Source organism: Eulemur rufifrons, chromosome 7, assembly GCF_041146395.1.
Source record: "Eulemur rufifrons isolate Redbay chromosome 7, OSU_ERuf_1, whole genome shotgun sequence".
In the NCBI taxonomy this organism is placed as follows: Eukaryota; Metazoa; Chordata; class Mammalia; order Primates; family Lemuridae; genus Eulemur; species Eulemur rufifrons.
The window spans coordinates 146786604-146811733 of record NC_090989.1 but is presented as its reverse complement, the minus strand read 5'-3'; the positions used below and the strand labels follow the sequence as shown (position 1 = coordinate 146811733).

Genomic DNA, 25130 nt, shown 5'->3' with positions numbered 1-25130 from the left:
GTCTCAGTGGGTGATGCTGACCAGAGACTCAACCCAAAAGGGATCTTAACAAACACTGGACCCAGGGAAGCAGGAGACCCCAAACACCAGAAACGTCAGTACCGGGGGCAGGAGGCTGTCGCGACAAGTTCTTTAGGGCAGAATAGAAGATCACGCCGCGGTGACAAGAGGCTGGACCTGGGCTCCAGAAGGCCGCGCAGCCACCTCGGGCGGCTTCGGCGAGGCCCAGATACCCAAGCTCCGGGCGAGGGAGGGGCGGGCCGCCATTAGGACCAAGTTCAGGGGAAGAGAGGCTGACCAGCCGCCAGACACGGCGAGGAACCCGGCACCGGGCGGACCTAGCATTCAGAACTCGCTAATACCCACGCTCCTCCTCTCCGAACACCCACAAGCTGGGTAACTACACGCCGATCCGGAAGGGCGGGTGCGCGACCTGGGTCCCTCTAGGGCCCCCGGAGGCCGCCCATCTCGATGGTCCCCGCGGCCGGGCCCCACGTGACTTGCCCTACCGGGCGGAAGTGGCCGAGCTGCTACGGTACCTCTGTGTTGCTGCGCTCTTGCAGCTGGTGCATCGTCCTGCGCCAGCCGATGGTACAGCTTAGGGCTGGGGAGTCACAGAACTGATGCAGCCTGGCTCTACCCAGACTTTGGCCTCTAGGCACGGGGCGGGGGGCCTTTCAGTTAACGCACGGCCCCTCAGCTATGGGCCGCCTGGTTACCTGAGGCTGCGCAGGTGTGGGAGAATAGCGCCTGTGTGTCATCTCTAAGAAGCACAAAGCAAGGATCCTGCTTGGGTCCTGGGCTGGGCAGTTTTCAGGAAACCATGGTTTCCTGCCCTTTTAGCCCTCTCCCTTCCTAGGACTTAGACGTGCGTGTGACCTTTTGGGACAGATTCATTTAGCAACCAAAATTAGGGTTGCCAGGCATTCTCTATACACAAGATATGTGCTATATTAAAGGATTTTGTCCTGTATTGACTTTGACAGGACACCCTAAATGTCCTGTATTTAGCTTTTTCCAATAAATTACAAAAATTCATAGTTAGAGCTATTTTTCTGCTCAGTAACGGGCACTTAAATGTCTTAAACGGTAACACTGGCTTAAAAAAAAAAAAATCATACCTCCACAAGTAAAGATCTGAACAATTCCTTACAGTCTCTCCTGTAAGTTTAACTACAGGAAGAAAAAAAGGTGAGGAAAGGAGGCTGAGAATTAAAAGAATTTATTTTTCATATTCAGGAAAGGAAAAGACTGTTCTTTGCCCAAAGTCCCAAGTCACAAACAAGTAAAGAACAGTCTTTTCCTTTCTGGAATATAAAAAAGTTGTTCTTTTAATTCTCAACCTCCCCTCCTCATGGGTCAAAAGACTATATGGTTGTCAATTCTCCACCAAATATCTATAGATTCAATGCAATCCCAATCAAAATCCCAGGAGGTGTTTTGTAGAAGCTGAAAAGCTGATTTTAAAATTTGTATGGAAATGTAAAGGACCTAGAATGGCCAAAATACCTTGACAAAAATAAAGTTGGGGACTAACACTATGACTACAACACATTAGGGAATAACAGTAATTAAGTCAATGCCTTAATGGCGTCAAGACAGACAAATAGATCAACGGAATGGACATATGATTCGTAACAGTGGTACAAAGGCAACTCAGTGGAGAATGAATTATTTTCAAAAAAGGTTGCTACAGGCTGGGCACAGGGGCTCATGCCTGTAGTCCCAGCAACTCGGGAGGCTGAGGTAGGAAGATCACTTGTGTCCAGGAGTTCAAGGCTGCAGTGCACTATGATCATACCTGTGAATAGGCACTGTAATCCAGCCTACGCAACCTGGTGCTACAACAGGATATCCACGTGGGGAAAAAAAGAACAGAATTTAGATCTATACCTCACACCCTATACAAAAGTTAACTCAAAATGGAATATAAAGAATGAAATATAAAACCTAAAACTATAAAACTTCCAGAAGGAAAAACATCAAAAGAATCTTTGTAAACTCGGGTAAAGCAAATATTTCTTAGATATTATGCTGAAAACATCCATTAAAAAACATACTGATAAATTGGACTTCGTCAATACTAACATCTTCTGCTTCTCAAAAGGCACTGTTAAGAGAATGAAAAGACAAACCACAGGCTAGAAGAAAATATTTAGGAACCACATATCTGAAAAAGATCTGCATCTAAAACATATAAAGACCTCTCAAAGATCAATAAAAAGAAAACAACCCAATAAAAACATAGGCCAAAGATATGAACAAACACCTCATCAAAGATATATGGAAAATAAATAAGCACATGAAAATACACTCAACATCATTAGTCATTAAAGAAATGCAAATTCAAACCACAACAGATTAGCATTAAACAATTGGAATAGCTAAAATTTTTCAAACTGACAATATCAAGTGTAGACAAAGATATATTAGAAGTGAAACTCTCATACAATGCTGGTGGAAACATACAATGGCACAATCTTTTTTGTAGAACAGTTTTGAAGATTCTCAAAAAGTTAAATATACACCTACCTGCCTAATGAACTAGCCATTCCACTCCAGGTATCTATCCAAGACAAGTGAAAACACCTATTCTTACAAAGATTTGGTCACAAATGTTCATAGCAGCTTTATTTGTAATAGCCAAAAACTGGAAACAATCCACATGGCCATCAACAGGTCAATGGATAAACAAACTGTGGAAATACCAATACAGTAGACTACTACTCAGCAATAAAAAGGAATGAACTACTGATATATGCAACAATGTGGGTGAATCTCAAAATAATTACCCTGGGTGAAAAACATCACACCAAAAAATAAAGGAAAACTAATTCACAGTGACAGAAAGCAGATGAGTGACTGTCTGTGGAGGGTCAAATGGAAGGGATTACAGAGGAGCACAAGCAAATTCTGGGGGTGATGGCTGTTTATATCTGGATTGTGGTGATTGTTTCACTGGTGTATTAAGTCAAAACTTATCAATAGCATTATAATAATAGGTCACACTTTATTATGCGCCAGTCACTATTTGAAACACTTCTTCATATATTAATGCATTTAAGCCTCAACACAAACCTATAAGGTAGATTGACTGTCATCCCCATTTCACAGACAAGGAAATTAATACACAGAGTTTCTGTAACTTAACCAAGGTCACACACTTGGGTTCAAAGTTTGCCTGGCTCTGTATTATTAACCACTATGCTCTGCTTCCTGCAATGGGCAAAATCAAGCTGCCTGCAAAGAGGATGCTAAAACAAAACACATTTACAACCTCCTTCATTTCTTTAGGTAAGAGAAATAATGGTAGGTTCTCCCATGATCATAAAAAATAACTAGATGGAGTTGCAAGAAAATGTTTGCTCCTTTGAGGTCACTTGGAACAGCAATGAGATGAATAAATTTAAGACAAATAGGGCCTTGCATCTGACTCAAAAGATATATACACCCTGACTTTTGCAAAGGCACAGACTGCAATTGAGTAGTGATGGCTAACTGCAGAGTAAGTAGGGTGAGTGAATACTGCACCAGTGGAATACACCCTAGTAGGGATGTCCTCACCCTAGTGAGGGATGCACCCTAGTAGGGATGTCCTCCAAGATGCATATGGCTCCATATGGACTGGGCCCTCCTTCTGTTTTTGAATTTAGATTTCTGATATACAGATTGTAATAGGGTATCCACATATCTGTCTTTTCATTTCCTGATTTATCCCTTGTTTAGTGTTGCACATCTGAGAAAGGATGCATGGGAGATAAAGGTTTGAAAACTAAAGGGTATGAAATGCCTTTATTCTTTACTTACACTCAAGGCCGTAGAATTCTAGGGGGAAATCATCTTCCATTAGAATTTTGAAGGAATACACCATTGTCATCTAACTTTAAGATTGCTGTTGAGAAATCTAATGCCATTCTCTTTTCTGATCTTTGTTTTTTCTCTCTAGAAATTTTTTTAGGATCTCTTCTTCAAACCTGGTGTTTTCATAATTCACAGTAATGTTCTTTAATGTAAGTTCCCCCTAAATCCATCTTGCATATCCTTTAAATCTGGAAACTTACATTTCCTTTTATGTTTGTCAATTTGGGAGTTGGTTTTTTAGTTTTTTTGTCTTTTCTAACTGTAAAGAGAATTCATGTTGGGGAGACAAGGGCTTAGAGAATTTGAGGAACATTTCATGATGGAAGCCAAGAGTCTGAATTAAACATATGACTGGACAGGTAGAAAAGTGGGCATTCCAGATATGCAGAGTCGTGTGAACAAAGGCATATGGTTAAGAATCAGCACAGTCCAGGAAAGACAGTGAGAACACTGATAAAGAACATGAAAATAAAACAAGGAGAGGCACAGTGAGCCTAACTGTGAAGAGTGCTATGCTTGGACAGGAGCCTTCTGCGTGTGTAGTTTCTGATGCAGAATGAATCTTCCACACCAGCTGAAGGCTTTCCCACACACCTTACACTCATATGGTTTCTCACCAGTGTGAACTCGCTCATGCTGAACCAGGGTTATTTTCTGATTGAATGCCTTCCCACACTCCTTACATTCAAAGGGCTTCTCCCCGCTGTGAATTCGCTGATGCTGAGTCAAGGCCGTGTTGGAGCTTAATCGTTTCCCACACTCTTTACATTTATAGGGTTTCTCTCCAGTGTGCATTCGCTGATGGACAATGAAGCTTGAGCTACAACTGAAAGTTTTCCAACATTCGTTACATTCATAGAGTTTCTCCCCAGTGTGGAATCTCTGGTGCTGGAGGAAGACCGAGCTGCTACAGAAGGCCTTGCCACACTCCTTACATTCATAGGGCTTTTCTCCAGTGTGGATTCTCTGATGCTGAATCAAAGCTGTGTCTGAACTTAAACCTTTTCCACATTCTTTACATTTAAATGGTTTCTTTCCAGTGTGAATTATCTGATGCCGAATAAGTAACGAGTTATATCTGAAGTCTTTTCCACATTCTTTGCATTCAAAAGACTTTTCACCAGTGTGATGTTTCTGATGTTGGTGGAAGTCTGCCATTCGACTGAAATATCTGTCGCATTTTCCACATTCATAAGATATCTCACCACTAGGAATTGTTTGATTCATAGTGAGTTGTGCGCCAACACTAACATTTTCCCCTAATTTCTCACACTTCTTTCCACTCTTGACAGCACAGGCCTCATGATACCTGGTTGATCCATCTGTGAACTCTCTCCTCTTTGGCTTTGTCTTAGTTATCCAATGACCCTGGGGCTGCTCTAGGCTGCTCCCAAAGTCAAGGTACTGGGGAACATTCCCTGGCAATCCTCCTAATGTCAGTCTGAGGGACTCAGTTCCTTTGGATGTGTGTTCCTTTGGAGCTAATCCTTCCTTCTCAGTTCTGGTCTGATCCCCTGATATCACAAAGAGAAAATAGAAGTGTCAGTCCCTGATATTACAAAAAGAAAATACCTGTGCTGAAGGGGAAACAGGATCAAGTGGTTCTAACATGCCCTGAGTATATGGATATTTTCTTACATGCCCACAAAATGGCTACCTAAGATCACCACATAACAAAGCCCCACGAGTGATATGAAGACTCTATGAGAGGCAGGCAAGCAAGGCCAGGAGGCATTCCCATAAAGAGTGTGAATGCCAGAAAATAACAAAGACTGTTAACTAGGGCAGAAAAACTGAGAGAAAAGTGAATGATGTGGATAAAAGTGCAGACAAAAAGAAGTGACGACCAGAGAGACGCTTAGGTGGAAGGAAGACCATCGAGATTGGAGAAGGGGCAGGTCAAGCAGCTCAAGCACTACCAACAATCTCCCAGGCTGAAATTCTTTAACAGCTGCTTTTTAGAAAACATTATCCATGACATATAACCCCTGAAAGGAGAAGTGATCTCTACCATCAAGGTGGCTCTGGTAAAGCAGCAGGCTGCTATGCTGTGGCGGAGGCACCATGCCTGGCAAACACCACAGCAGCCAGAAGGAAAGGGGAAGGCTTGGAGGCTCGCCTCTAAAATAAAAGAGTACTGGAAACTATGAGGAACTCTTCCAAGAATAGACACAAGTGCCAAAGAGAACCAGGTAATGATTCTTGCCATTTTTCCTAAAAGGTCATATAGGACATGCATTTGTTTAACACAATAGTATGAAATGTGAAATACTAAACTAACATCATAAGGGAAAACCAAAAGCTATTTTCCTTCAACTATTGAGAACTTTTGCAGACTAATAAAATCTTCAGCACTTGGCCAGAGCAGAACCTCATGTGTTTGTAAGCAAATTGTTCAGAAAATGTATTTTATCCAGATAGCCTAAAGCCCTGAGGTCATACCCAGAAAGGCACAACTTTAACACAAGATTGAGGGGTGCATCAGGAATGGGCATTCTCTGCCAAGAGTCTAAAGAGCACAGGAAATTTTAACAGGCAGAAAAGGGGTGAAGCAGAATAAGACAAGAAAATACAATATGTTTTATTTTTAATCCACATATTAATAGCTGTCAAAATGAGGAAGCTATTCACCTTTAATTTACAATAAATTTTGCTTTAAAAGTTCATCTGTTAAAAGAACTTTTTTTAAGTGTCTGTGGGGGAAAGATGAAACAAGAATGGCAGGACACTGGTGTATGTTGAGTTAGGGTAAGGGATACTTGGAGTGCATTATGCTGGTGTTTGCATATGTTTGAAATTTTCCATTATAAAAATGAAATTTTTATTATGTGTTCAGTCAGTGCTTAGAAACTCATAATTCTGTTTTCACAGAATTAATGTACTCTGTGATATGCAGAAGGCCAGATCGGCTGCCAGAGGCCCATTTTCCCCATAAGGTGGCTGACATCCTCATGACTGCAAAAGCAAATTAGTGGAAAAATAAGATGTTTCCACATGACAAAGAAGGAAAGAGCTGGTGTAAGTGCTGCTCAGTCAGATAGTCTACCTCGGCAGGTTGTGAGGAGGAGAGACAAAGATGAGCATGCAAAGAAATCCTGCCATCGTGCCTGTCTTGGAAGAGACTGGCCCTTCCGCATTTGAGATAGGCTACCACCATGAACTCAAAGAATCACATGTAATGATTCCATATGAATGAAAAGTCCCCCAAGAGAAGAAACGCTTCTAACACATTGAAATGTGAAAACAAGAAAGCAAGCTAAGCAAAAAAGGCAGCTGATAGGTTCCCATGCTCACCTGGACAGACACCTCTGAGGGCCTCCCTGCCCACAGGTTCCCAGGAATTGAGGCCCCATGGCAGTTCTCCTTGCTCCAGCTGGGAGACCAGAACAGGTCTGGTGAATGGAAAAGCTGCCCAGGGAGAAAGAAAACAGGTACAAAAAGGTAAAGGGAATCATGAAGCAGGGTCCCCTCTCAGCCCTCTTTATCTTTCTCTGCTGAGCCAGGCAGTAAGGGATAAAGTGAAATCAGGGAGAAACTTAACAGTCTGTGCTGTTAGATGACAGAAAAATTCCCCAGAAGGGCAGCAGAGTCCCAGAGTAATCCCATATTCACATGAGGGAGTCCCAAGTCTTCAGAAATCTTGGAAGACACAGGCACAAGCAGCTTTGCTGAGCTCCCAAGAGCTCCTAATTTCCCTCCATGATTGGGGTACAGCCCCTCCCAGCGTTGGAGGGATAGCTGATTTCAAAACCTGGGAACACCGGGCTCTCCACACCTAGTAACCTCTGAGGGGCTTACCCTCCAAGGCAACTGCCCCTGAGAGTTATTAGAGACCCCACAAAGTTCTAACGAAGAAAGAACCCAGGATGCTCAAAGTGCAGAGGCTGACAAGAGCAAGGAGAAGAGATGTCTTCTTACCCAGGGAAGCCACATTTGCGTAATTCTCCAGCATCACCTCCCTGTACAGGGCCCTCTGCACAGGGTCCAGGCTGGCCCATTCATTCTGGGTGAAGTACACAGCCACGTCCTCAAAGGTCACTGGTTCCTGAAACAACAGGTTCCTGCTCAAGCTCTGTGTGAATGCAGAGGACAGCCTAAGTAGTGGGGCAGAGACCTACTGGGTCTAGTAGTATTGCCAAGAACAGCTACTCAGTATCCCACCAAGGGCCAGCCCTGAGCCAGCGCTCCCCTCACCAACAGGGGAGCCCAACAGTCACTGCACCCCTTTGTGATCATCCCACGCAAACAGTTCTGCCTTCACCTACTGATCTCTGTGTCAACTCCGGTTTGCCTTGCTGTGTGCCCACGTGTCCCTCGGGGCTCCTTTCCCCAATGTGGTTTTAGATGCAAATGCACAGGGGACATCCATATAAACACAGCCAATAGCACTTTTGTACTGATATCCACTCTCTCCCTAAACTCCACTAAAGTGACAGTAACACAATGGCCCAAAAAAAGAAGAGTCAAAGCAGATAAGAAGTGTTAACATAATTTTAGAAGGCAGAAAAAAGATGAATGGTAACTAAATTAGAAAAGCAGACAAAAATGAGACTTCACTGCTGGCAAAAGGAGAAGCAAAGAAAAAGGAGGCCAATTCACACCACAGAACCAAGACTGAGCTCAGGATTTTTAAGTGTGCACTGCTTTTTATAACTTGGTAAAATACACTATCAACTAAAAAGTACCATGGAGGAGGGAGGACCAACAAGGTATTTAGGAAAATAAATGCAAAATACCTGCACAAATGTACATACCTGCGAAGTCTCAGAAAAACCAATATAAAACAGACCTTAAAGGCTTTCAGAGAAGGGAAAACAACACACACATGAAGACTGGGAAGTAGAGATGGCAACAGATTAAACAGCAAAAGCGAAAGGGTAATATGTTTTTAAAAATGCTGAGGGAAAACTTCTACTTCGGGTCTAGGTACAGTCACAGGGATTGGATTTTTCTTCCTGCCTTAAACAAAGTAGACCAGACAAATTACATTAAACAATTTTTAAGATATCAGGCAATGAAGGACAACAATCCCTGAGAGATGGAAAACAAAGAGGTGACCCCTATGATTCCCTGAGCTTACTACCTTAAAAGAGTTTCCAGGCTGCAACACAGGAAGAGGAAACTGAGACAGAGCCTGGCAGATGCCTTCATAGAGCCAAGAGATTGAGGCAGCAAAAGTTTATAGGACAGAATGCCAGAGAAGAGAGAGCTGCATAGAGAATGAATCCCAGTTACGTGCAGAGGGTCCCTTTAGAGTATTCAACAGACTACTTATCAGCATGTGGGTGTGATAAAACTGCCTAAGGCCAGAGAAAGAATCATTTGAAAACACTGAAGGGAAAAACACCTGATGTTCACAGGCAAGAAACAGTGTCTATTTCCACTAGCCACACGGAAAAAGCTCATAATTCACAGGTATTGGGTAGATCACTCAGGGAAATCCCGCATGAGTAGTAGAGAATGATTACCCCTAAGCTGAGCACTACTCCAGATCCTACTAACAAATCAAAAAATAAGCCTAGAAAGGATCAAATTGGTTCAAAGTAACAATTTTATTCCAGAAAACACTTAATGTTTATGAGAATATAAAGATATCTAGCACCCAGCAAGATAAAATTTACGATGTCTGGCATTCAATCAAAGATTGCCAGGCATTCAAAGAGGCAGGAGTACAGACCCATAATGAGGATACTACTCAATCAATTAAAACCAACCCAAAACTGACAGATTTTAGAATAGTAGAGAACATTGAAACAGTTGTTATAAATTCAAAAGTTATAGACAAAGAGACATATTTTTTTAAAAGACACAAATCAAACTTCTAGCTATGAAAACTACAATGTCAGAAAAAAAAATACATTTCATGGATTAACAGCAAACTAGACTCTGAAGAAAAAAAGATTAGTAAAATGAAGACATAGCAATAAAAACTAATCAAAATGAAACACAGAGAGAAAAAAGACTGCAGGCAAAAGAACAGAGCATCAGTGAGTTGTGGGGGAACTTCAAAAGCCTAATATTCAGTTAATCAAAGTCCTTGAAGAAGACAGAGAAGGGAGGGAAGGACAAAAAAAAATTTGAAGAAATAATGGCTGAAAATATTCTAAACTTGATGAAAACTATAAAACCACAGATTCAAGAAGTTCACCAAACTCAAAGCACAAGAAACTATAATAGAAGAAAACCATACAAAGGCAAATCATAATCAAATTTATCAAAACCAGTGATAAAGAGTGTATCTTTTTAAAAAGCTAGAGGAAGAAAAGACATCAGATACAGTGAGTAAGGGCAAAGATGACTCCAGCTTTTTCACCAAAAACAATGGAAATGAGATGTGGTGCAACATCTTTAAAATACAAAAAGAAAAAAAACAAACATAAAATTCAACCTAGAATTCTATATGTAGCAAAAGTACCTTTCAAAAACAAAGGCAAAATAAGATGTTTTCAGACATACAGAAACAGAAAGAATTTATCACCACCAGACCCAACTACAAGTAGGCCTTACAGCAGAAAGAAAATGATACTAGATAAAAACATGAATACACACAGAGAAATGAACAGTCAGAAATGGTAATTATGTAGGAATATTTTTTATTATTTTATAAATCTCTACAAAAAGTAATTGATTAAAAACAATGTAATGTGGGACTCATAAAATGTGTAAAAGTAAAATACATGACACTAACATAAATACCTTATGGGGAGAAATGGAAGTACACTATTTTAAGGTTTCATACTATTCATGAAGTAGTACAATATAAACTTGGTGGAATGTGCTAAGTTAAAGATGTATACTACAAACCTTAAAGCAACCTCTAAAATAAAATAAACAGTTACAGTTTATATATAGCCAACAAAAGAGAAAAAAATGGAATCACAAAAAATACACCATTGATCCTAGAGAAGATGGAAAAGAGGAAAAAAAGGAACAAAGAACAGATGGACGTTAGAAAACAGATGATAGACTCAAATCTAGCCATATCAATAATCACATCAAATGTAAATAATTTAAACATCCCAAAGGTAAACAAACATTGTCAGTTTGGATTAAAAAAAGGTAAGAACCTACTATATGCTGCCTTCAAGAAATGTACATTAAAGACAGGGATTAATTAAAAGCAAAAAGATAGGAAAAAATATACAATGCCAACTTTGGTCAAAAGAAAGCTAGAATGGCTAAATCAATATAAGACAATGCAGATTTCTAGGCAAAGAACATTAGGAGATAAAGAAAGTCATTCCTAACCATAAAGGGATCAGCTCACCATAAAGACATAACAATCCTACATGTATATGCAGTTAATAACAGAGTTTCAAATACATGAAACAAAAACTGATAAAACTTCAAGGAGAAACAGACAAATTCATAATTATAGTTGGAAATTTCAATATCTTCTCTCCACAAGGACATAGCAGGCTTGAACAATACTATTAACCAACTTGACCTAATGAACATTTACAAAACATTCCACTCCATGAAAGCAGAATACACATTCTTCTCAGGTGTATAAGGAAAAAGATAGAGATAGACCAAGATAGACCATATTCTGGGCCATAAAAGAAGTCTCCACAAAATCAAAATGATTCAAGTCATACAGAATATGTTCTCTGACTATAATGGAATTAAATTTGATACAACAGAAAGACCTCTGGAAAATTCCCAAATATTTGGAAACTAACACACTTCTAAATAACACACAGATCAAAGAAGAAACCATAAGAGAATGTAGACAGTATTTTAAACTGAATGAAAATGAAAACACAGTGTACCCGAATTTGAGGGATAATGCTAAAGCAGTACCTAGGGGGAAATTTATAGCATTAAATGCCTATTTTACAAAACAAACAGAAGAAGAAAGATCTCAAATCTGTGACCTCAGCTTCACCTTTAGAACTAGAAAAAGAATAACAAATTTAACACAAAGTAAGCAGAGCAAAGGAAATAAAGATCAAAGTGAAACCTAATGACCCAGAAAACAGAAAAACTGAGAGACTTAATGAAACCAAAACAGCTGGTTCTTTTAGAAGATCAATAACATTTATAAACTTCTAGCCAGATGGATTAGAAAAAAGAATACACAAATCACCACTATTAGTAATAAAAGAATCACTGTAGACAATAAAAAGATAAGGAAATATTATGAACAACTTTATACCAATAATTTCCACAACTTAGATAAAATGGATAAATTCCCTGAAAGACACAAATTATCAAAACTCTCTCAAGCTGCGCATTGTCACGCATTCCTATAGTCCCAGATACTCAGAAGGCTGAGGGGGACAGATTGCTTAAGTCTAGGAGCTCAAAGTCAGCCTGGGCAACATAGTGAGACCTCATCTCAAAAAATAAAAAGAAAGAAAGAAAAAGAAATAGATAACCTGAGTAGCCCCTATCTCCTACAAAAGGAAATGAAGCTGTGTTTAAAGTCCTTATCAGAAAGAAAACTCCACTGGTGAATTCTACTAAACATTTAAGGAAGAAATATAACCAATTTTACATAAATTCTTCCAAAATATTCAAAAGGAAGGAATACTTCTTGTTATGGGACAAAGACATTACAAGAAAAGAAAACTGCAGATCAATACCTCTTATGAACACAAATGTAAAAATTCTAAACAAAATCTTAACAAATTTAATTCAATACATAGTAAAAGAATAACAGATCATGACCAAGCCAGTTTTATCCCAGGAATGCAGAGTTGGTTTAATATTTGAAAAAAAAAAAAATGTAATTCACCATATTAAAAAAGTAAAAAAGAAAAATCATATGATCATCTAAATAGACAGAAAAAGCATTTGTCAAAATGCAACATCCATTTCTCTTAAAAACGCTAGCAAACTAGGAATAGTAGGAATAGACTTCCTTCACCTGATAAAGGGCATTTATATATATAAAAAAGTCTACAGTGAATATCAGACTTTACAGTGAAAGACTGAATGGTTTCACACTATGATCATGAATATGACAAGGATATCTGTTCTCACCTATTCTATACTGAAATGAAGGATCTAGCCAGTGCAATGAGGCAGGAAAGAAAAAGGGAAGGAAGGGAAGGAAGGGAAGGGAGGGAAGGTAGGAAAGGAGGAAGGAAGGGAGGAAGGTGGTGAGGAAGGAAAGAAAGAAAAGAAAAGAAAAGAAAAGAAAAGAAAAGAAAAGAAAAGGCAAGGCATCCAGACTGGAAAGAAGGACGTAAAACTGTCTTACTCATAGATAATCTGTCTAGGTAGAAAATCCAATGGATTCTACAAAATAATTACTAAAATTGCTTTACCCAGGCCTTCTCTAACCTTGTGGCTAGGGGTGAAAGGGGTCTTCATTGTATGCAGTGATGTAGATTTCCACATTTCAGGAGAATTATTTTTGGCTGGCTCCAATTGCCAAATCTGTCCCCGTCAATCCCCCCACGCTCACTAGTTTCCCCATCCCAATCATGTCTCAGGTGGGGCACTCTCACCTCTCCGCCCCGTCACAGTGACGGACGCACAAGGGAAGCCACAGGCCCAGACAACTCAAGATCTGAACGCAGAGGGTGGAGGGTCGGAAAGGGAGACAAGAAAGGACAAAGAGGACGCTCGCTCACCTGGCGCCAAGGGGTCTGGAGCATGGCTGGGAGTCCCCGCTTCTCACACGCCCCCGGGGTTCGGAGAAGCGCGACTGAAGAGAAAATAAGAGGCGCGGTGAGACTGACGCTGCCTCGCACCCGCAAATGCCCTCGGTCCGACCTGGGTCCCTCTCCGTCCCGCCACCCCCTCACTCCAAAAGCACAGAGGTTGGAGTACCAGTTAGAACACGCCCGGGGAAGCGAAGTGGTTACCCGAACCCTGAACCCCTTCGGCGGCCGCCGCTACCCCCGCGCGGCTCAGGCGCAGAGTAAGCGTGGGAACAGCCACCTGCCGCCGGCTCTGGGGAAAGCCTTGGCCGCTTCCAGCCGGAAGTGCGTTTTCCCATTCCCTTCCTCTCTAGGAGCCTGGGAAGTTGCCCGTCTCTGTGATTCCCTACCCACCCACCCCGCAACCGCCAGTGTCCCCATGCCTAACGACAGTCCGGGCCACTCCCCAGGCTGGGGTCCTGCAGCACCCCCACCTAGCAGCTCCGTCGCGGGATGCCGTCCGGCCAGCTCAGGCCACAGAACCGTTACAGTCCTGAGTTCTCTGGCGCCTGTCGCTCTGGCTGCCGTTCCAGGTGCTGGGGGTCCATTGCGCCACACGTGTCGAAGCTGCCTGGGTTCTGTGGCTGCGTTGCAGTGGGAGGAGTGGGCGTGTGAAAAGTAGGGCCCACCACTCAAAAGGCCAAATGTCCAAATGTGTAGTGACTACCTAGGTCCAGAAACCTAGCAGCACTCCTCTGCCTGTCTTCAGAACCATCCCGTGCTCAAAGACTTGTCCGGCACCTCACAGCTAGACCTGTCAGCGGGATAACTTGATAGTTGTGTCAACTGCAGCAAGTTTCTTTGCCTCTGTTTCTTTGTCTGTTCAATGGGTACGATGGTGGTACCAACCTCAAAAGGCTGTTCAGGGTTAATTCATTAAATGAGTTAACGGATTGTCTAAGTATTTACAGTAGTGCCTGGCACATAAGAAGTGCATGTGAGTTTGTTTTGTTTTCTAATTGTGTTATGGGCTTTTGAAGACACAAAACAGCCGCTGCTGGGGCTCCAACATGTGGCACAGTTTAGGGAAAGAGCTGTTAACATTTGGCCTTGAAGCCCTTTCTTACCCTATACCCAGATGCATGTTCAGGCCCAGCCTGGAGACAGATGTCAGTCAATGATCCAGTGGCCTGTCCTGTGAATACTGGGGCCTTGGTATTGGATTACACTTTTCATACCTTGGGATAAATACTCTCCATGCTCTGCCTCTGCCAGTCTTCAAAACCACTCCATCCTCAAAGACTTGTCAGGGCACCCCCCTTACAGGGCTAGACCTGTCAATTTAATAACCGGCATGATTTGCCCTCATTACATATTTGTAATCCAAGCAAGTGTCTCCACCCTAACCCAAGAAGTTTTTCTTGTAGGCTGAGTCAAGGCAACTTTGGAACTTAAGTTTTTTCCACACTCTGTCCATTCATACAGCTGCCCTCCACCATCAAGTTTTCTGACACTGAAGAAGGTGAGTGTTTTGATTGAAAACTTGTCCACTTCTTACATGAGTATGGTTTCTCCCCATGTGGGTTATCTGGTCCTATGCAAGTTCTCAGTTGTATATAAAGGCTTTTCCACATGCTTTATAATTGTGTGGCTTTGTTCTAGTGTGAATTATCCAATGTTGGTAAAGGACTGACCTTAGATTGAAACATGTGCCACACTCACCCCATTCATTTAAACATCTGTTCTGTATGAACGCTCAGATTTGCAACAAGATTCATGCTGTCACTAATGAATTTTCCTAATTTCTTATACTCTTCCCCTTCTTCAACAGTAGAGGACCCAAGTTCCTTGACTGATACTTCTACAAATCCTCTCTTCTTTGTCTTGGTTTTCTTCCCCACGCTCTGCTGCCACTCAAGCTGCCCTCAAGTTCAGGGTGCTGGACTGTATCCATTGCCAGCTGTCCATCAGGACAATTCACTCTGAAATTCTATTTTTTCAAAAGTTGGTTGCTATGGAGTTAGTTCCTTAATGACAGTTCTGGCCTCATCTGGTGACATAACAAAAAGAAAAGACAGATTTCAATCATTAGCTGGACTAGAGGGAAAAGTTGATCAAGTGTTACTAGCTTACTTTCTTAGTATACGGTTTCTTCCCAACAGACTATAAAATGGCTGCATAAGGGCCAGAGGAACAAGGAGAGCCACATAATAGGCTCCTATCCACAGAAAACTGAAGATGCTGGTATTGAACAGGACCAGTCAAAACAGGAGCTGTGGCCGGGCGCGGTGGCTCACGCCTGTAATCCTAGCACTCTGGGAGGCCGAGGTGGGCGGATCGTTTGAGCTCAGGAGTTCGAGACCAGCCTGAGCAAGAGCGAGACCCCATCTCTACTAAAAATAGAAAGAAATTATATGGACAGCTAAAAATATATATAGAAAAAAAATTAGCCGGGCATGGTGGTGCATGCCTGTAGTCCCAGCTACTCGGGAGGCTGAGACAGGAGGATCGCTTGAGCTCAGGAGTTTGAGGTTGCTGTGAGCTAGGCTGACGCCACGGCACTCACTCTAGCCTGGGCAACAGAGTGAGACTCTGTCTCAAAAAAAAAAACAAAAAACAAACAAAAAAAAAAAAACAGGAGCTGTTTGTTTCCACAAGCAGGGCAATGACAGTAAAGAGTGTAGAGGGAGATGGAACAGGTCCCCAGTGAGAGTAAAGAGTGTAGAGGGCAATGGAACAGGTCCCATCAGAATGGGAAAGAGGTTAAAGACAAGAGGGAGTGAGGAGAAGAGGGACAGGCAGCAGGAAGGGCATGGAAGTTACAGGAAATGACCCCAGGGTGAAGACAGAGCTCACTGGGGTGGGAGGAGAGAGCTGAGGGAGGAGCTGCAGCACCACACCAGGTCCAGCAGGTTGAGAAGCAGACTGGGGCACAGAGGGTTCCAACACCCGAACAATGACTCTTACTTCCAGAAGGTTCTATGTTCAAATATTGCCCATGGAATAGTCTAGAAACAGAGATAATCCCCATCAGAAAGTTAGCTGATACAGAAACTAGATTAGAAAGCTACTGGTTGTATAAGGAATATTTTTAATTAATCTACAATTTTAAAAGGCCATTCTTTTCATTAATGAAGGCTGTTAGTGGACTAATCAGACAACCCATAGCTGTAGCAAAGAGTTCAAAGTAGATACAGAAAGACTGCTGGGAAGTTTTATCACCAAAATGGTCTTAAATCCTGGGGTGGGGTCATTACTGGGAGGGACTGCTTCAAGGTAAAGGCAAGGCTAAATTAGAAGGAGGTATGCTATAAAAGTATTCTGTATAGCTTGAGAAAATGGAACAGGCTGAGAAGAATAAGAAAGGTCAAAATATATTCTCTTTTTATCTTGTTCAATTAATTTCTTTCAGATGAAGAAAGCCAGTTTCCATCTCAGTTACAAGCACAAATTCCTCAAAAAGTTTATTTTTAGGTCAATGCTTAGAAACAACTTCACATTTTCTCACAGAAACAATGAATGAAAATCACATGTGTGTTTCCAGGGTAGCTCATATAAGCCTCTAATTGTAATTAAAATACATCTTTGTATTGAAGATAGTAGGAAATTAATTTATCCCATTAAGTAAAAAAAAAGGTATGTGTGGGGGGGAGGTCTACAATACCTGCCTGTGTAGTAATAACCATTTTCACCCCCCATAGCAGCCACATGGGAGAAGAAAAACCTTTTACATGATGAATTATGAAAACAAAGGAAGAGGCAAAGTAAGAAAGGAAGCTCACAGGTTCTCACACTCACCTGTACAGACACCTCTCAGGGACCCTCTGCCAAGCAGAGCCGAGGGATCTGGGCACCATGGCATTTCCCCTCACTCCAGCAGAGATATCAGGACTGGTTTAGGAAATGAAATGTTGTCAAAGGAGAAAGAAGAGGACAGGAAAGTGTGAGGAATCAGGCAGAGTTGATTCTAGAACTCCTTTCGGCCCATCCTCTGCTTTTAGTAGGTGGAAAGGGAAGTGGAACACCCAGAAGAACAAATGAAGTGGGCCTCAGGGAAAGTGGAGCCCTCTAAGGAAGGAGCCCAGCTATCTTACTCAGGAAGAAATGTAATAAGTCTGGCCCAATCTGAGTGCGCACTGAAATAGTGATAGCATCCCACCCACATGGTATGGGACTAAGATCTCAAGAAAACAGGGAGGGAGGGTGTAGGAACAGAGGGCTCAATTAGGATATCAGGAAACTTTTCATTTCCCATTCTGCCCAAAGCAAAGCCTCCATTAGGGTATTGGGGACATCTGTTTTAATACTACGGAGAACCTAGGGCTCTCCTCAACCAGCAGTCCCTGAGGCTGGTGAATTGGAAACTCAGCCATGGAGTTCTCAAAATGAGCTTACAAGAGATACCTCAGCCTATAAGAGGAAAGAATCCAGGAAGCTCCAAAGTACAGAGGCAGAGTCCTAGAGGAAAGAAGGCCTGACCTAGAGAAGCTACAGTCCTGTGTCTGAACAGGGTCTGAACAGAGTGGGCATCAGGCTGGCCCATTGCCTCTAGGTGAAATAGAGTCCACCTCTCGAAGGTCAGTGGCTCCGAAAATAAAAGGTTCCTACTGAAGCCCGAGGTCGGGGCAGGATGAGTTGTAGATAATTTAATGGCCAGATGAAGATCAACATAGAAAATCAATAGTATACCCCCCAAATCAGCTGGTAATGGACCACATCTATAGGGTACACATGTGTGCATGCACACACACGCATGCACACACCCTTTCACTGAAGAATATAAAAGAAGAACTATTGAATAAATGACAAGAGAAAACATGTTCATGAATGAGAAGCATTATTTTTGTAAAACTATCATGTCTCAAATTAATCTATAAGTCAGGGCAATCCCAATGGAAATCATTTTTTATTCTAAATTTCTACAGAATCTGGATTTCGAAGCTTATATGGATGAATAGATGAAAAGATGAGGTAAGAATATTTTGAGGGAAAAAGGGAATTTGCTCACCCAGATAATCAATCCATACTATAACATTACAGTAATCATTTCCTGGCTGGACTCCTGCAATAATCCCATAACTAGTCTCATTCATTTTTCACTCTTATACTCCGAACAACAGATTTTCTACACATTAGCCTGAATGAACTGATAAAAAGGTAATGAAACACTCAAAAACTCTTTAATGGTTACTATTGCTCTTAGGATGAGATGCAAACTCTTGAGCATGACCTGTGAGGTCCTACGTGATCTGGTTCCTGCATCTCTCTACAACTTCTGCCAGTGTAACTCCCTGGACTCTGTGTAGTCCAGCACTCTGGCTTCCTTTCTCTTCTCAGACAAGCCCAACACACAAGGCCTTTCCTACATCAAGGCCTTTGTGTTTGTTCTTCCATCAGCCTGGAATTCTCTCATATGGTTCTTCTATTTCTTTAGGTCTCAGTGCAGACATTACCTGTTCAGTGAGACCTTCCTTTATAACTCTGGGTGAAGGCTGTGCCCAGTTGTACAACATCAAAACTACACATGAAGTGGCCAAACCCCCTTCTCTCTCTCTCAGACCTCATCTCTAACCACCCTGTCTGGCTTTCACTTCTGAAATACTTGCCTTCGTTCTGCTGTTTAAAAACTCAAGCATTTTAAGATTGCTTATACTTTAGAACCTTGCTGTTCTCTCTGCCTGGTTTGCTCCCTCACATCATTAAATTCAAATATTACCTCCTCTGAAAGGCTCTGACCTTCCACTCTATGCCCTGTAGTCACTTTCCATCCTCTTACCCACCTTTGCATTTTAGCATGTATCATCCCCCAACAACGTATTATATTTAATACCTTCACTGGTGTTTTCTGTGTCCCCGCCTCCTTAGAATTGACAGCTCCATGAAAGCAATGTCTTAGTCACCATTGACACAAAGCAAGTACCCCATAAATATTTGTTAAATGAATAATCTACACAGTAAAAGCTCAGTAAGTTATGTAACTATTATTATTTCCATTGTATCCACAAGGCCTATTCCATAGCATGGCATACAGAGGCTGCTCAGTCAGCCATCAGTCATCTCATTCGCCTACAGAAAGACACTTATCATTCTGGAGATCCCAAGGGTCTTAGAAGCTCTTGTGCCAGGAACCAGGAACTAAGACCAAATATTATAACAAAAGACGCTCCCTATCACTCAGGAAATTACAAGGATTTTAGGAGCTCTGTGCCAGAAACTGGGGACAAGGACCAAATATATCTTTCTTATTGTATCACAATATCACAGGGGGAAAAGGTCAGTATGTTTGGATAGAACCATTTCACTTTCAGAGAAAATAGAAACTCCTTGAAAGAATACTATGTTGGAATTTAAATTAATGTATGAGTTTATTTTTACACATTTGTTCCCACCATAAACCACTCATGGCCCTTGTCAGAAAATTCCTGAGTATTAAGTACCAGACAACCTGGCAACACTAGTCCCTGCATTAAAAAGAATGACATGTTATTCCTCTATTTTTAACACCTAGTTAAAGTACCATTTGTGTAACAATGGGGGAAGAAAAAAAACATCTAAATACCTGTTCATGGAATGAAGAAAAAAATAAGTGAGAAAATAAAATTCACCAGTCAGAAACCCATAAATTTCTTGGTCCTTCAAAGTAGAGCAGATGCACTTATTTTTCCCTACATTCCTTGCTTTCTTCTTGTCTTACAATCTGCTATCCTCCAAACCAAGAAGTTCCTCTTTCCTGAAGACTGGCTAGTTGAGGAATCTCTCACCTCCAACCCTTCCTTGCTACAATCCTCCCAGAACCCCTGAGGCCCTTTCTGTTTAATAGTGTTTTGGAGAAGTAAACAGGACAAAAATTTTGTATATGTATATATACCCAAAATATGGCAAAGAAACTAAAGTCACTGTTATACTCCTACATTTTGGCTGCTTTCCTTAGCAGTGATTCTAGGTTCCTTGCATATTCTGGAAGTTCTCACTAGAGTTAGGAAAATAAATTTAGTTTTTGCTTTTTCTTCTCCTAAATTCTGTGTATTGCACAGACCTTATCAAGGCATGAAAAATCCCTAACAACTCACCAACCCATTTAAATTTCTTCCTGTGCCAAGGGAACTTTCTGGAGTGATAGAAATTTTCTATATCTTAGTTACATAACTGTATTCATTTGTCTCATCAAATTGTAAACTTTAGAAGTATATATAAAGTGTGCCTCAATAACGCTGACCAAAACCAAAGCCAAAACAAGTCTATGTCCTCCCTTGCATACATGATTTTATGATATTAACTTAACAGTGTACATATCATTTTCTTAGTACTGTCTTCCCACTTAATTTTTTAAAGTACATTTGCATGTCACTACACTGTCCTGAAGCAGTGATTCTGAGACGGGTCAGAGTCTCTAGGCATTAGGCAGAAAATATGGCCAAATCAGTGAGATCATAACGTCTGGTAAGATCAGTGTCATAGTCAATTTCCTGTTGCTATAACAGAATACCACAGACTGGGCAATTTCTAAAGAAAAGAGATTTAAATTTAGCTCACAGTTCTGGAGGCTGGGACATACAGGTAGAGGGGCTACATCTGGTGAGGGCCGTCTTGTGCCATAGCATGGCGGAGGTCATCATATTGTGAGAGGGCAAGAGCCTGTATGTCAACTCAAGTCTCTCTTCCTCTTCTTTTAAAGCCACAAGTGCCACCATGGGGGCCCCACTCTGATGACTTTATCTAATCTTAATCACATTTTAAAGGCCCTCTTAATACTGTTACAATGGGGATAAAGTTTCAACATGAGTTTTGGTGGGGACATTCAAATCACAGCATTCCAACTCTGGCTCCCCCAAACTCATGTCCTTCTCACATACAAAACAGTGCTGGGAGCAGTGGCTCATTATTGTAATCCCAGCACTTTGGAAGGTCAAGATGGGAGGACCACCTGAGGCCAGAAATTCCAGACCAGCCTGAACAACATAGTGAGATCCTGGCTCTATGAAAATTTCTTTAAAAATCAGCCAGGTGTGTTGGTGTGCACCTGTAGTCCCAGCTACCCTGGAGGCTGAGGCAGAAGGATCACTTGAACCCAGGAGTTCAAGGCTGTAGTGAACTATGATGGCACCACTGCATTCCAGCCTGGGTGACAGAGCAAGACCCTGTCTCAAGAAAAAAAAAAAATTTTTTTTAATTCATTCATTCTATTCCAATAGTCTCAAAAATCTTAACTCGTTTCAGCATCAACTCAGAAGTTCAAAGTCCAGGGTCTTATCTGGATCAGATATGGGTGAGACTCAAGGGAAGATTCATCCCAAGCTGAATTCCCTGCAGCCTGTGAAATCAAAACAAGTTACCTACTTCCAAAATACAATGGTGGGATAAGCATAGGATAAATATTCCCATTCCAATAGGGGGAAAGAGGCAAGAAAAATGGGGTAACTGGTCCCAAGTAAGTCTAAAACCTAACAGGGAAACAACATGAAACTGTAAAGCTTCAGAATCTTTCACTCCATGTGCCACCTTCTGGACACACTGGGAGACTTGGGCCCCTCAAGCCTTGCCCCTATGGCTTTGCTGGACTTAGTCCACACTTCAGCTTTCTTGGGTTGGAGTCTCATGATTGCAACTCTCCCAGTCTGGCGTTGCACACTGGTAGTGCTACAGTTCTGGGGTCCTGGTGGCAGTCTCACCCCTCTGACTCCACTAGGCACTGCCCTGGTGGAGACTCTGTGGCAGTTGCGATCCCACGTTTCTGCTCAGCATTGCCCTAGCAGGGGCTCTCTGTAGTGGCTCCACCCTTGTGACAAGTCTCTACCTGGACCCCCAAGCTATTTGATACATCCTTTGAAATCTAAGTGGAAGCTATCATGCCTCCACTGTTCTTGCATTATGTATACCTGCAGAATCAGCACTATGTGGAAAGTTTACCACTTATATCTTCCAGAGTGGTGAGTTCAGCTGTACCTGGGGCCATTTGGACCACAGGTGGAGCAGCAGAGGAGCCCTGCACCAGACTGCAAGGAGCAGAGACCAAGTGCAGGGTAGCGAGCCAGTGGAGGGTGCCCTGGACCTCTTCCTTGAAACCATTCTGCCCTCCTGGAGCTCTGGGCCTATGATGGGAGGGGCAGCCTCACGGATCTCTCAAATGCCTTTGGGGTTTTCTGTCATCATCCTGATGAGTAGCCTCTGTCCTCGTTTTATCCATACCAATCTTCTTATCAATCGGTCAATTGTTCACACCCTTGACATCCTCTACTGAAAATGCTTTTTTATTCTGTACTACAAGGCCAGTCTGAGAATTTTCCAAATCTTTCCACTCTGCTTCTCTTTTAACTATAAATTGTCTTTAAATCAGCTTTCCTCTCTTATTTTAAAGTAGCCATGCAGCAGTCTAAATGCTTTGCTGCTTAGATATTTCTTCTGCCACATATCCTAGTGCATCACTCTTAAATTCTACCTTACATAAAGCTCTTGGCACACAGACACAGTTCAGCCAAGTTCTTTGCTACTTCATAACAAGGATGGCCTTTACTCCAGTTTCCAATACCTTGTTCTTCAGTTCCATCTGAGAATGGCCTTTATTGCCCATATTTCTATCAATATTCTGGTCACGACCACTTAAGTACAGTTGACCCTTCAACAATTTGGGGGTTGGGGTGGCACCCCTTGTGCAGTCAAAAATCTGTGTATAAGTTTTGATTCTCCAAAAGCTTAACTACTAACAGCCTACTGTTGACCTTACTAATAATAGTCAATTAATACACATTGTATGCTGTATTATACACTGTATTCTTATAATAAAGTAAGCTGTATATACAGTGTATAATAAAGAATACACTGTATTCTTATATGAAGAAAAGAAAATGTTATTAAGAAAGTCATAAGAGAAAATATATTTACTATTCATTAAGTGGAAGTGGATCATCACAAAGGTCTTCATCCTAATCGTCTTCATGTTGAGTAGGCTGAGAAAGAGATGGAAGAGGGGTTGGTCTTGCTGTCTCAGAAGTGGTAGAGGTGGAAGAAGTGGAGGAGGTGGAGGGGGAGGCAGGAGAGGCAGGCACACTTGGTATGACTATTGAGAAAAATCCACATATAAGTAGACCTGTGTAGTTTAGACCCATGTTGTTCAAGGGTCAACTGTAATCTCTAAGTTCCAGACTCGCTCCCCAATCTTCTCTTCTTCCAAGCCCTTACCAGAATCACGCTTAATGCTCCATTCAGACAATACAGGCTTTTTCTGGTCTGCCCCTCCAAATTCTTCCAACTTTTACCCATTATTCAGTTCCAAAACCACTTCCACATTTTCAGGTATCTGTTAGAGCAACAACCCCACTTCTTGCTATCAATTTTCTGTCTTATTCTGTTTTGTGTTGCTATAACTGAATATCACAGACTGGGTAATTTATAAAGAATATAGGTTTATTTAGCTCACAGGTTTGGAGGCTGGGAAGTCCAATATCTAGGTGCAAGCATCTGGTGAGGGCCTTCTTCCTGTCGTGACATGGTGGGAGACATCACATGGTGGGGCAGAGCAAGTGTGTCTCAGTTCAGAATGCTCTTCCTCTCTTTATAAAGCTACCAGTTCCATCATGGGGGCTCTACCCTGGGCACCTTATCTAACCCTAATCACCTCTTATAGGCCCCTCTCTTAATACTGTTACAATGGGATTAAGTTTCAGCATGAGTTTTGGTGGGGACAATCAAAGCAAAGCAATTAGCATGCTTAAAATATCTTTTGGTGTTCCCCAAACAGTTCATTATAAAATTAATTTAAAAGCCCAACCAATCACAAATTCAGATTTAATCACAGGGGGATCTGGAGTAGATGTGAGAACATATCCTGTACAATAATTCATTAGGAATGGACTCACTGCTGAGACAAGAGCTACAGCGAGTCACAGTGAGGTTTCTCCTCTTTGCCTCTGGTCCTCACCAGCGTGATGCCAACAAGATCACTCTATGTATAATTTTAGAGATTACTACACTCAGGTGCCTACCCTAAATTGCACAAGCCCAAGTCACTTTTTGTACCTACATATTTGAGTGGGCTCTGAAATTGAAAAAAAGATATGAATGGGAATAGAAAAGTAACCCAAACTGAAAAAACCACATCCCATTCCAATCAAGTTTAAAGACAAAATTTTACATTATTACTATCTGTGCCAATTCATCACTGCATTTTCTTTTCACGTAGTTATACAGGACCCTCATAATAGTCACTATCAGGATAATAAAAAAATTCCAAGGCTCCAATTCTCCCCACAGTGAAACTTACCACTGGCCCATTAAATGGCCCTTCTTAAATCCTGAAAGCAATCATTGCATACTTTCTCTGATTACCTCCCCCCACATTTGCATTTCTCCTGTATCTCTAATTATTATACAATGGCCCATCTCATCATAATGCCATATCCCCTAAAACCCAAAATGTTCTGCAAACTCATCCAACCCCAGAAGGCAGATGCAGACTCATGGTATAGACCACAATTGGACACTATAATGAACAAATACTGCCATTTCCTACTCAGGGAATAAAAGAGAGGAATCAAGCATGGTCCTTCAGTGTGAGAACTTAAAATGAAGTTGGGAAAACAATAATAATTTATATAAGACAAGACCAGTAAAGACATGATCAAGAGCCCAGTGGAAACCCTGATAACTTGAGATACAACAGGAGTTGAGCACATGAGGGAA

The 25130-nt window shown here is 41.6% G+C and overlaps 1 protein-coding gene across 1 annotated transcript; it reads right to left on the bottom strand.

Annotated features, from left to right (window-relative positions):
• Positions 1-4371: 4371 nt before the first annotated feature.
• Positions 4372-13733, bottom strand: ZNF620 (zinc finger protein 620). Its single transcript, XM_069473486.1, has 5 exons — positions 13680-13733; positions 13446-13519; positions 7780-7906; positions 7156-7269; positions 4372-5375 (listed from the first exon to the last, which is right to left on the bottom strand). The coding sequence occupies exons 2-5, from the start codon at positions 13467-13469 to the stop codon at positions 4372-4374; spliced, it is 1269 nt and encodes a 422-aa protein (XP_069329587.1). The 5' UTR covers positions 13470-13519; positions 13680-13733.
• Between the last annotated feature and the right edge of the window lie 11397 nt (positions 13734-25130).